This window comes from Myxine glutinosa, chromosome 4 (assembly GCF_964187855.1).
Source record: "Myxine glutinosa chromosome 4, kmMyxGlut1.1, whole genome shotgun sequence".
Lineage (NCBI taxonomy): Eukaryota > Metazoa > Chordata > Myxini > Myxiniformes > Myxinidae > Myxine > Myxine glutinosa.
This window is the reverse complement of record NC_136264.1, coordinates 38,760,749-38,774,098: the sequence shown is the minus strand read 5'-3', so window position 1 is coordinate 38,774,098 and position 13,350 is coordinate 38,760,749. Positions and strand designations below refer to the sequence as shown.

The window sequence follows — 13,350 nt, the reverse complement described above, 5'->3', positions numbered from 1 at the left end:
AGTGCAGAAGATGCTGCAAACATATTATGGACAAATTGTAAAGATGCAGGTGTATATCGTCACCTTCGTGCCATTCTTGCCCAAGTCGAAAAAAGCGTTTACGACATAATCACAAAAAAGGTTGTTTTTTTTTCAGCCATCTGGATCAGTACTGAATTTAAATTCTGTTAAGTGAAGAAAACCTAGATTATCATTGCATGCAATTGCAGAGAAACATGTAACTAAGCTAAATTTATAAATAACAGAGATTATAAATCACCATGAGCAATTTTGGCTTGGGCAATTATGGCATGGAGAAGTGCTGGAGACAATATTGCTCACGGTTCTACCTAAATGCTGACGACCCTTTGGAACGAATTAATCAAGAAATTAATTTTTATGATACATTGACTTTGTTTTCATTTATACACTAGTTTTTTTAGGTCATCTCTAACTAGGGTTATAGAGATGGGTTCGAGTTCGTGGAATTTAATGGGAGGAGTCATTATTTCGGTGAAAGGTAAGCGCCTTTGGGCTTCTGGAAAAGCGCTAAACAAAATAAATGAATTATTATTATTATTATTATATACGATGAGCAGAAATGGCACTGAGTTGAACAAACACATTTTTTTCGGCGAAAAAAACGTGTTTAGACATTCTATTATGAATTGACAGTAACTAGACACAATAACCAATCACTAGATAACAAAATGTCATTTTCGATAAAATTCTACTTGAGCAAGAATGGCACGAAGGTGACGATATACAAGTGGGATTAAAATTACCTGCTAATCAAGCAATATCATGAATGAACAGTGAGGTTTAAGTACCGGTCTGAGATAAACTGAAGTGAGCTCGGGAAAAGGAAAGTGGAGCAAGATTGTCCTTAATTTCCAATAAAACAACACATCTGACACAAAAACACAAAATGAATCTTCAGCATCAGGACCATCCTGATGTGCGTGATGCACCCAACCAATTCAGGACTCGTACACACTCAGGACTCATCCACCCTTTAAAGGCAGTTGTACAACCAGCTATTTGCCGGCTACTGAACTCAATGAAAGAGTTGTTTATGCAAATAATGCAAGGAAACTTAGAGACAGATAAAGGTAATTGTATAGAGCTTGCTGTTTGGTCAAGTTGTTCAAAACTTTTTTTTCTCCACTGACTGGGTTGCTTTCAATTTCAATGGCTGTTAACTCCCACCAACCAGCACTTGGCAAGCATGACGAGTGGGACAATCCTCAACACGAAATGAGAGAGGCCTTCATCCTGCAGTGGACCAAAATAGACTGGTTCAATGATTTTAAGGCAACTCTACCAATGTGGCACGATCACCCCAACTTGAAAATATGCGTCATTGACAATAAGTAAAACTAGCAACTCCAAAAGAGACAACCTGCAGCACACACTGTATAGTGTATAGGCCGACAACTAATGACTCACCCATGTGAACTTTTATTCTCAAGCTTAATATGAAGTAATCAAAACTAAAGGCAGAAACGGGCTGATCGACATCTAGAGCGAGCTAAAACGTTTGCCGAGTAAGACTAGTCCCCAAATTGGCATGTGTGCAAAAAGGATATAAAAACGGGGGAGGGGGGGACGTTCCAGCCTTTTTGTTAATCCTGTAGTCAGGGTTGGCACCAATGGGTCCAGCCAAGTTTTCCCCACCGAGGTAAAAAAAAAAAACCCAACTTCAATAAACCCAGTATTTTCCCCAGCAAAGTGGGTTCTTTTCAAAATCCCCATCCCTGTGTTTTTTTAAATATTTAACCCGTTGGGATAGCAGGGCGTCGTGGCGACCAAATATCAGGATGGGTGGGTTGGCTGGTAAATCTGGCTGAGAAACACTGGGTTAGAACATCCGCTCCGAGTCTGGGAGGTCAGCAGTTTGAATTTGACCCTGGCCGAATTATACTCATTAAAAAAATGGTATTTGCTGCTTCTTTGCTTCATGCTCAGCATTGAAAAAGGATAGAGCATGGACAAACAGCCATAGGTTGGCAATCAATGGCATAATGCGAATGCCATAATAATAATAATAATAATAATAATAATAATAATAATAATAATAATAACAATAACAATGAATTTATTGTCATATATATATATATATATATATATATATATATATATATATATATATATATATATATATATATATATATATACGATACACATCCAATGAGAAGTACTTTGATAGTGCGTGCTGAAAAAAATTACATTGAAAAATAAATAGATTAATTGTGAATAGAGAGCCTTAAAACAACATTTTAGTAATTAAATGAAATGAGAACATGAAATGTGGCAAGGTTTAAAATATCCATAACCATGCTTTAGATGCTCGCAAAACTTTAGGCACAGATTCAATGAGGGTGCGGATCGCAGTTGGGTACAAGCTGTCATGCAAGCGATTACAGTTGGTCTTGATGGAACGATCAAGTTTACCCGAACAGTGAAGTTCAAAAATGTCATGTGCTGGGTGGAACTCATCTCAAATGATAGTTTTTGCTCTTTTCGCTACTCGACTGGAGTATAGGCTCTCGATGGAAGGCAGATCACACCCAATAATTTTACAAGCAGTCTTTACTATCCTGTCAAGTTGGGATTGGTCATCACGTGTCGAGCTGCCATACCAAACAAGCTGCCATGTAAGGACACTCTCTATCACTGCACGATATAACCTGATCAACACAGGACAACCGACACCAAAACTTTTCAACCTTCGAAGAAAGAACAACTGTTTTTGAGCCTTTTTCAAAAAGTGATAGGTGTTTATCTCCCACTTCGGGTCATTGGAAATATGTATGCATAAAAATTTAAAAGTGACAATCTCAACTTCAGCATCGTGAATAACCATGGGTTGAATGGGAGTTTTATCTTTCCGAAAGTCAACAATAATTCCCTTTGTTTTTACGAAGTTGAGTTCGAGATTGTTTAAAGAATACCATTCCACAAGTTTTTCGACTTGATTGTGGTAATCACTTTCATCACTATTGAGAATCAGGCCAGCAACGGTAATGCTGCCTGCAGCTTTCACCACCAGTGATCTATCAGATGACGCGACACAATCATGAGTGAACAATGAATATAACATCAGGGATAAAGCACAGCCCTGAGGTGCTCCAGTGTTCAGGGTGATGGTCTGAGAAATTTTCGGCCCAACTTTGACCACCTGTGATCTGTCTAAAAGAAAATCGAAAATCTAGTTACAAATCGAACCATCAAGACCAAGTTCCTCGAGTTTAAAATGGAGTTTGTGAGGTGAAATGGTATTGAAAGCAGAACTAAAATCTAAGAAAAGTAACCTAGCAAAGATAGATATACGTTTATCGATATAGTTTAACATGCGATGGAGAGTGAATGAAGCAGCATCACCAACTGAACGATTACAGCAATAGTCAAACTGATAAGGGCCAAGTGAAGCAGGAAGAACAGATTTCGGGTATAGTAAAACTAGATGTTGGAAAGATTTCATAATGATGGATGTGTATGCGACTGGTCTATAAATCATTGAGGCAACTCACTGGGGAACGCTTTGGCACAAGGATAATTCTGGACTTATTCAAAAGCGGGGATTTTACAAAGCTGAAGTGACCAGTTGAAAGGTAAAGTTAGAATGGGCGACAGTTCATCAGCACAACACCGCAGCAGGCCGGGGCTGATACCATCAGGACGAGTCGTTTTCCTGACCTTCAAATTCATCAGGGGATGCCAAGTGTCATTTTTGGAGATTACAAAAGTTTGAGGAAACACTTCATCTGTGGGTGGCGCTGTGCTCACCGGGCGATCAAATCGCCTGTAAAAAAAAAATCAGTTTGTCGGGCAATGTGTCGTCGTCATTCATTGGAGATTTTTCAACTTCGACTTGTAACCAGTGATCATGTGGAGACTCTGATAGAGTTCTTTAGCATCGGCACTCACGATGTTCTCCTCCAATTTTTCCCAGTAATCGGACGCAGCATATTTAATGGTCTTACGTAGTTGAGATGCAAATTTCCTGGCAGAATTTCATGTTGTCCAAGAATCGATGTCAGCGGCACTTTCTGTGAAGACGCTCCAATCCGTGCATGTATAGCAACCACGTAAGCTCTCAATAGCATTCGTGGACCATTGGGGAATTGATCTTTCATGGGCTTCTGGAGCTTCATTTGCGTTGGTAAGCAGGGACAAGATGGATCATGTTGTCCTAGGAATCACCGAGTGTGATATGCTGCAGAGAACGATATGCGTAATTGATCGTCGTGTAGCAATGATCCAAAAGCATGTCCTTTCACGTGTTACAAGTAACATCAGAAAGGCATGCCGATATAATTTTGGTAATCCCTTCGGTAAATTGGTATGACTCAAATATCCGGGAATGATGGATAGTGCTCCTGGATTTGCATGTTCATGTTAAGTAATAATGTCCAAAAGCTGTTTAATGGTAAATGCTACACCGACTTCAAGGGGTGTATAAGCAGCAGTTAAGATTAAAAAAGAAAATTCATGTGGAAGGTAAAAAGAACGACGACGAATGACGAGAGTTTCCACTCTGGCATGCAGAAATGAGAGATAATCTTGGAGTCTGTGCACCATGAATCGTTCACTAGGAAACACAATCCACCACCTTTCTCCTTCAAAGTCGAGTCGCCATACTTCGGCGCCATGACAACCAACCATAACACCATGACTTGCCACCTTACCAGATTTAAATCCAATTGAACATCTGTGGGATTTAATTGATCATCCCATTCAAACTCTACCAAGACAGTCACAGATGATCTGGAACAGGAGCCGATTTTGGCACAGAATGCCATTCCCCAGGCTCAGATATCAGTGCTTATATGAGTGATGCTTATATGAGTCGGAGGAGTAATACACCTGGACTGGGTATGTCCAGGTGTATTACTGGACATACCCAGTATTGAAATTGTTCCTTCCAGGTAGGATTGTGATATATAAATATTCACCACAACTCAGCATTACGTGATTAGGTCACAATGACATGTAATTATTCAGCATCTATCTGTCAGAAGTTTGCACCTCATCCTCATTTTCCAGTCACATGTTTGTTAATTTTTATGGCAGAGTCTACATCAGAGCGAGTCTGTATGTTTGTTCCTTCCTTTCACGTTTTCAAACCCCGAGGCCAATTTCACCGAAATTTCATGTACCACATTCATTTTTACCTCTGCCACCGAAGGTGGATGGAGGTTATGTTTTCACCCCTGTTTGTCTGTTTGTGAACAGGATATCTCAAAAAATTGTGGACGGATTCAGACTAAATTTGGCGGAGATGTAGCGTATATTACAAGGACGAAATGATTCGATTTGGGTGAAGATCCGGATCCGGATCCGGCTACGAGAATTTTTAAAGTGATTATTCACCATTGGGAGAAAGGGCCAAAAATGAAAAAAGCAGGATATCTCAAAAAGTTGTGGACGGACGATTTTGATTAAATGTGATTCTGTATTGTGATTTTCTGGTCTACTCTGGGATACAAAACGTAAACTGTTCACCTGGCGGAGGTATGCTCTCTTCAGAGTGCCATTCTAGTTCCATCTGGAAAGGTCAATGTCACAATAAAAAAAAAAAACTTTCAATTCTTCATTAAATTGATGTAACAACATTAAATAACAGCACTCATGGCGATTAAGCATCGTACCTCACACATGACTTCCTTGGCCGAGAGATGGGTGGCGTTTGAGTGCGCCTGAGCGTGCTAATGTCGATACCTCTGTCAGTAATCAAATATGTTGCATTGAAACATTTATTTTCTGTATGCATAATGGAAATTAAATATAAAAAGTTTCCAGTCTCGGCCGAACTACACTGAGTCAAACGAGTGGTCACACAATCCTGCATGACCTCACAAAGGAAATGAGACCATTTGGCTCAACATTTCCGTGTTGCACTCCAGAGTGAATTGTTGCTACAGTTGGAAAATATCCATTTCTGGGTTGCGATATATTAGATATTTCTGGGTGTTTCTTCCCCCTGGTAATTATTTCTCCAAATGTCCCTCTGTTGTGTCTCTCTACCCTGCTGTTGGTGTGCTTCCCTCTTTTTCACTGCGTTCATGTATTTATGACTGTTTACTTATGACTTAATCTTACCGAACAATAACCGTCTGGATGTTTTACTAAAGTCTAAGTAACCTGTCTTGATAGGGTGACCCAACGTACAGTGCATTCAGAAAGTATTCAGACCCCTTCACTTTTTTCACATTTTGTTATGTTGCAGCCTCATGCTGAAATCGTTTCAATTCATTTTTTCCCTCATCAATCCACACTCAACATCCCATAATGACAAAGAGAAAACAGGATTTTAGAAAGTTTTGCAAATTTATTAAAAAGAAAAAACTGAAATTTCACAATGACATAAGTATTCAGACCCTTTGTTATGACACTTGAAATTTAGCTCAAGTGCCTCCCATTTCTCTTGATCATCTTTGAGATGTTTCCACACCTTGATTGGAGTCCACCTGTGGTAAATTCAATTGATTGGACATGATTCGGAAAGGCACACACCTGTCTATATAAGGTCTCACAGCTGACAATGCATATCAGAGCAAAAACCAAGCCATGAGGTCGAAAGAACTGCCTGCAGAGCTGAGACTGGATTGTGTCGAGGCACAGATCTGGGGAAGCCTACAAAAAAAATTCTGCTGCATTGAAGGTTCTCATGAGCACAGTGGCCTCCATAATTCTTTTAAAATTGAAGAAGTTTGGAACAACCAGGACTCTTCCTCGAGCTGACCGCCCGGCCAAACTGGGCAATCGGGGGAGAAGGGCCTTGGTAAGAGGTGACCAAGAACCCGATGGTCACTCTGGCTGAGCTCCAGAGATCCTGTGTGGAGATGGGAGAAACTTCCAGAAGGACAACCATCACTGCAATACTCCACCGATCTGGGCTTTATGGCAGAGTGGCCAGACAGAAACCTCTCCTCAGTGAAAGACGCATGAAAGCCCGCTTGGAGTTTGCAAAAAAGCACCGAAAGGACTCTCAGACTGTGAGAAACAAGATTCTGTGGTCTGATGAAACCAAGATTGAACTGTTTGGCCTCAATTCTAAGCATCATGTCTGGAGGAAACCAGGCACTGCTCATCACCTGCCCAATACCATCCCAACGGTGTAGCATGGTGGTGGCAGCATCATGCTGTGGGGGTGTTTTTCAGCAGCAGGGACTGGGGGACTGGTCAGGGTTGAGGGAACAATGAACGGAGCAAAGTACAGAGATATCCTTAATGAAAACCTGAAACAGAGCACTCAGGACATCAGACTGGGCCGAAGGTTCACCTTCCAACAGGACAATTACCCTAAGCACACAGCCAAGACAACGCAGGAGTGGCTTAGGGACAACTCTGTGAAGGTCCTTGAGTGGCCCAGCCAGAGCCCTGACTTGAACCCAATCGAACATCTCTGGAGAGACCTGAAAATGGCTGTCCACCAACGGTCCCCCATCCAACCTGACAGAGCTTGAGAGGATCTGCAGAGAAGAATGGCAGAAAATCCCCAAATCCAGGTGTGCAAAGCTTGCCGCATCATACCCAAGAAGACTCGAGGCTGTAATCGCTGCCAATGGTGCTTCAACTAAGTACTGAGTTAAGGGTCTGAATACTTATGTCAATGTGATATTTCAGTTTTTTCTTTTTAATAAATTTGCAAAACTTTCCAAAATCCTGTTTTCTCTTTGTCATTATGGGGTATTGAGTGTAGATTAATGAGTGAAAAAATGAATTTAAACGATTTCAGCATTAGGCTACAACATAACAAAATGTGAAAAAAATGAAGGGATCTGAATACTTTCTGAATGCACTGTATATTTATAAACAGTTGGAAGTTTGTGGAATGCACACCCAGGGTAAACCCAAAGTTCTGAAACACACCATGAGATAGAGTTAATGGAGCAACAAACCGAAGTCTGCAAGCTTGAGTTCTCCGCGCTCGTTGATAAGCAGGTTTTGGGGCTTGAGGTCTCGATGAAGCACATGGCGTCGATGACAGTAGTTCAGGCCACGAAGAAGCTGAAACAGGAAAATCTGCACAGGCAAAATAAAAAAATCAATAGAACTGCAAACAAACCATTGCTGTGCGTAACTCTTTTCTTGTATAGTACACCAGAATCAGAAATATGTATAGCATCACGTCGCTTTTAAGGTCAGTGGTGGGAAGTTGGGAAGGCAACGACAAACCTGGGAAACTACTGCTGGGAAGGCAATGACAAACCACCTGGCATAACTCTTGCCAAGAAACTGTTTTGGCAACACCAACACTCTGCAACAGAGTATGGTACACCAGAATTTGAAATATGTATAGCATCATGTCGCTTTTAAGGTCAGTGATGCTCCTTTTCTTTTATGTATCCTTCCAGACCGCAACCTCACCTCCTAGCTGGTGATCAGCCGTGCAGAGGCAATGTGTTTGTGTGGCAGACGACACTTGTTACGAACAGGTCGTGCAGCATTTGCTGTTATGGTACTCCACCCGTGCCTAGCTGCCTCATCAAGTTAGTGGGTTCAATTTCTATTTAACCAGTTTAGCATTGTCACAAATAAACGATTTGGCAGTGTCATCCTGGCGAGCCAATAAAAATAAAAAAAACCACCTTTAGAGGCCATTTTTCCCCGCAAGCGGGGGTTGGCCTTTTTCGGGAACTGTGGTTGTTGTTGTTTTTCGGTCCCCTTTTTGAAGCAATGTTTTACGGCCGGATGCCCTTCCTGACGCCAACCTTTTTTGCCGCCTTTAACGACAAACAGGGAATTACCAGTGAACTGGTACTCAATTTGCCGACCTCGGAAGGATGACAGGCTGAGTCAACCCCCCTGGCGTTAATTCAGCGATTGACCGGGATTCGAACCCAGGATCCTAGGATCCTAAGCCGGCACCCTAGCCGCTAGCCCAACACCAGGGACTGTACTGAGTACTGTACGCTAGCCCAACACCTGGCGAGCAATAATGAATATAATTTATAAATAACTATACATAATATAAATTTATAAATAATAAAACGATAAATCATAATTTGCTCTCCGGATCAAAGGCAGTCAAGTGGGCAAAATGCGAGCTCCAAGCCACCTCTCATTGGTACATCATCCAAAATGTACAAAATACACTTCTTTTTTGCTAATTACTAATATTTATTTGTTTACTTGTGCTCATTCAAGATTTCAGGTTATATATATCATTCTCATGCCCCCAGAGGTAAAGCATTTATCCTGGAAATAGCGTGTCCAGTCCATGCATCCACATCAAAACAATGCGAATTGCTATTGCGCAAATCTCTCAGAAACCTATACCCCCTCCCAACGCCTTCCCATTCCCCTCCCCACTCAAACTTCAGAAATGATGGTGGCAAATGCACCCATTATTGCATCCCTTCCCCCTACTCCTGACACCAATGCTTTATAATGGCAACAAAATTTTCATGGCTTTCCATGGAAACATTGATGATATTGCCAATTTTCCATCGTAAGAATGATATGGCCTAAATATGAAACAAAGCAGCAAGACATTATTTACGTATGTAAAAGGTAAAGAAAACGTAAAGACAAGTGTGCCCCCCTATAAGGAAAAGCACAGAAGAATTTGTGGATGATGATGGTGAGATGGCAGGCTTATTAAATATTTTAACAGTGGAACGTAGGGTGGTCACAAGGTTAAATCTTTCACGTGGACCAAAACCAATTAAGTGATGGATGGTCCACAGAGACCATCCGCCAGGAAAAGCCGAATAGATCTTTTCTTCGGTTTCCGAAGTACAGAAACTCAAACGATATTTTTCAATTACAGCCGGTTCATCCATCTGAAAGGATGGGTGCCAATGATGTAGCCGGGATGAACCGCTGTGGCATTGTATCCTCCTAATGAGGGCTTTTGGAGCCAATTCACAATTGCCAGGAGTTTGACTCATGCCACGGTTATAATAGTCCCAAATACAAACCACGCACCAGGCCGACATCAGTGGTGAGAAACAGGTTTTATTATAAGCATGAAGTGGAGGGAATAACAAGGAAGGCACACACCGATAGCAATAATTCTCTGTACAATTTCCCCTGCACGCATTATATCTCGACGGCTTATGCGCAATACCTTATCTAGTCATACCAAAGAGTAAGACAGGGATAGATCACAAGACCGAGAAAAACCCTTGTTCCGACATAATGCTTACATGGGGTTGGTAGTGGTCTTCGTGAGAGACGTGTTAGGCGGCCCTGCATCCGGGCTACGTGGCTCGCCAACACAGTGCTTGTGTGGCATCGCTGGTTTTCCCCTCGTACTGACCTTCCGTACTCTTGCCTCAAATTCATCTTTTGATCTCAAATCCAAATTTCTTGAGTAGACAGCAATAATAACAAATTTGGCCTCACTGTTCCAATACTTATGGAGTCCTTGACATTAATGCCCTCCTTAATTAATATCATCCCTTTTACTCGATACAATACTGTATTTTACCCAGATTGCTAACCCTCCTCCTATTTTCACTTACTTACCACACCTATTGTTACGGATTCGTCACTTCCGTTGTGGTGGTTTGCATCCACTGTAAATATTTCTGATTCCATGTACTATTATTGTTTTCAAAAGGTTTATTGTCCATGAACTGTTTTCAAAAGGTAAAAAAGGTAATGTTAAAAGAAACAGGAAACCGGATCGGGAACCGGACGGCGAAGAGGAAGAAGGGGAAAAGAGGGCGGAGCGAGTGAGTCGGACAAGAAGGAGCCGAGCTACTGGCGGTCTGGAGCGAACGTTGGCGAGCAAGAGTCACGAGTGAACTTTTGGGATTCCCGGGAAAGGGATTCCTGCGACAGAGTTGTCATCGCTGTGACCGATCAACCTGCGTGTCAGGTTTTTGGCGGTGGATTCCGAGGAGAATTATCGCCGGGCCGTTACGTCTCAAGAACGGGTCGTCGGCCATTTTGACTTGAAGCGCTTCGCGCGTCGAGCATGGTTTCTTTGCTTCGTCAGCCGTTTTCCCCGCTTTCAGACGTATCTGGTGTGCGTGTGTGCACCGTGGCTTTTGAAGATTAATTTGCGGTTCGCCGACTGTGAGCCGCGAATGTCTATACCCGAGGGTGTGATCTCTCAGTAGCCTGGAGGGCGCCTTTGGATTTCCCAGTCGCCTTGAGGGTGCCTTTGTGCAGCTTAGGCTGTGTGACTGTACTTGCCATCCGCATGGGATTCTGGTCTCGATTGGACATCGTTCTGGCGATTGCTGGAGCGAATCAACGTTGGCTTGAAGCTGGGAATAAGAGACATTCTGGAATGTTCTTGGTTCACTCACTTGGAGCACAGTGAGTTATATATTACGAAACTGATAGTACCATCATAGGACATATTGATTGTACTTTTGATTACTATTATTGTTGTACTGTTATTCTTGTGTGATCTTAATACAATATGTGTTTGTGAGTAACAATTGGGGTGGCTTCTCCATTGCTCTTTGACATACAGAATATCACATTTTTCTGCCGTGACTCCTCTCGGGGCTCGGAGGTACACCATGACCAGGGGGTCGGGGAGGAGCACGTAACACCTATACATATTGTGTAGCCTTCCAGTCCAATCCTCCAATTTCTCTGCACAATAAACCATGTGTCACTTACTGAAATTATATTGTACTCCCCAGAAAATCGGTACTGACTTTACTTCTAAAAACTTCCTCCATGCTAATTAAATTGTTACAGTTTTCAGCCGGGACCTGCTGCCTGATCCGAATCCTGACAAACCACTATTAACCTGTTGACTGCCCTCTCTTGCTGTCAGTCAAATGCCCTGGATCATGTACAACAAGCGTATTTCAGTTACAATCATTTATTTGCGCATTGTCACCATCTTGAAGTACTTTTTGATGTACTTGATGTACATGATGCACCATCTTGATCTGGTGTTGATTGCGGAAAGTATGGATGGACTGAAGGAAAAGATGAACAAGTGGAAGGAATGTATGGAGACAAAAGGTCTGAAGGTGAATATCGGAAAGACGAAGGTGATGGCAAGTGGTAAAGCATGTGGTGAGGTGGAAAGAACTGGGAAGTGGCCCTGTGCTGTGTGTAGGAAGGGTGTCGGAGTGAACTCCATTCAATGTACAATGTGCGCTGAGTGGGTTCATCAAAAATGTAGTGGTCTGAGAGGGTCATTAACCAGTGTGGCAGCTACATTTAAATGTAAGGTGTGCACAGAGGGAGCTGCAGATGGAGGAAATGTTGAGTTGGATCTTCGAGACGGCGTGAAGCTGGAAGGTGTGAAAACATTTTGCTACCTCGGAGACATGCTGAATGGAGAAGGTGGATCAGACTCGGCAACGGTTGCTAGAGTGAGATGTGCATGGAAGAAGTTTCGGGAACTGAGTGGCGTGCTGATGATGAGGGGAGTGTCGTTGAGGCTGAAGGGAAAGGTGTATGCTGCATGTGTGAGAAGTGTTATGATTTATGGGAGCGAGACATGGGTAATGAACGTAGAGCAGCAACGAAGGTTGGAAAGGGTGGAAATGCGAATGGTTCGACGGATGTGCGGAGTATCGTTGAGAGAGAGGAAGACAAATGATGAATTGTGAAAGATGATGGGAATAGAGCCTGTGATTGATGCTGTGAAGAGGAACAGGTTGAGATGGTTTGGTCATGTGTTGAGGAAGGATGAAAGTGACTGGTTGAGAAGTGATGGAAATGAATGTAGAAGGAAGTAGAGGACGGGGAAGACCGAGAAAGACTTGGCTAAAGATGGTGGAAGAAGAAATGCGGGCAAGGGGGTTAACAAGGAGAGATGCAGAAAATAGGGCAAAATGGAGAAGATTGTCATGGGGACCGCAAGGCTAACCCCCGCTCTAGTAGGGAAAATGGCCTTTAAAATGCATGTTGTTGTTGTTGTTGTCACCATCTCTTCTTTAGTCTTTGTTGAGCTGAAGTGAGCTTGGTGCTGATATCATATCTGAGCACTTTAATGATTTTCAATATCACAAATAGAACAAAAAACTACATTTCTACCACAACAGAGTAAGAAAGTATGGCAGAGAGGGTCGACAAACCTTCACGTTATGTATGCTCATTATATTGCCGCAGTCATCCATGTACTGCTTCAAGTCTTTTTCCTGAAAAAACAAACAAAAATGGATTAGCATCTTTCTTTGTACCTTTTATAGAATCTGTGCAATTCAAAAAGTAACAGCAGCTGTAACAAAACCCACATGACCAAGACAAGGAAAACAAAAATTGCTGATTGATAAGAACATCCCGTGAAATTTCCATCATACGTGATGTCTGTGTGTTTCCACGTACGTCACACCTTGGTAACGACAGTGTGATACCTGTAGCTGTCTTGGGTGAGGTTATTTAATGTCAGTGCATGTGCTGCTGTTATTAGTCCCCTACCGGTTTCACCAAAGG

The 13,350-nt window shown here is 42.2% G+C and overlaps 1 protein-coding gene across 7 annotated transcripts in view; it reads right to left on the bottom strand.

Annotated features, from left to right (window-relative positions):
* Positions 1-13,350, bottom strand: part of LOC137424590 (cyclin-dependent kinase 17) — a 133,839-nt gene that overhangs the window by 41,479 nt on the left and 79,010 nt on the right. For all 7 annotated transcript variants that reach the window (XR_013623047.1, XR_013623045.1, XR_013623046.1 and 4 more), the window contains 2 exons: positions 12,993-13,055; positions 7,887-8,010 (listed from right to left, as the gene is read on the bottom strand). Coding sequence is in view for 4 of the 7 variants with exons in the window: in XM_068112193.2 (XP_067968294.1) it covers positions 7,887-8,010; positions 12,993-13,055 (187 nt within the window). In the remaining 3 variants the exon portion in view is untranslated. The remainder of the gene's footprint in view (positions 1-7,886; positions 8,011-12,992; positions 13,056-13,350) is intronic.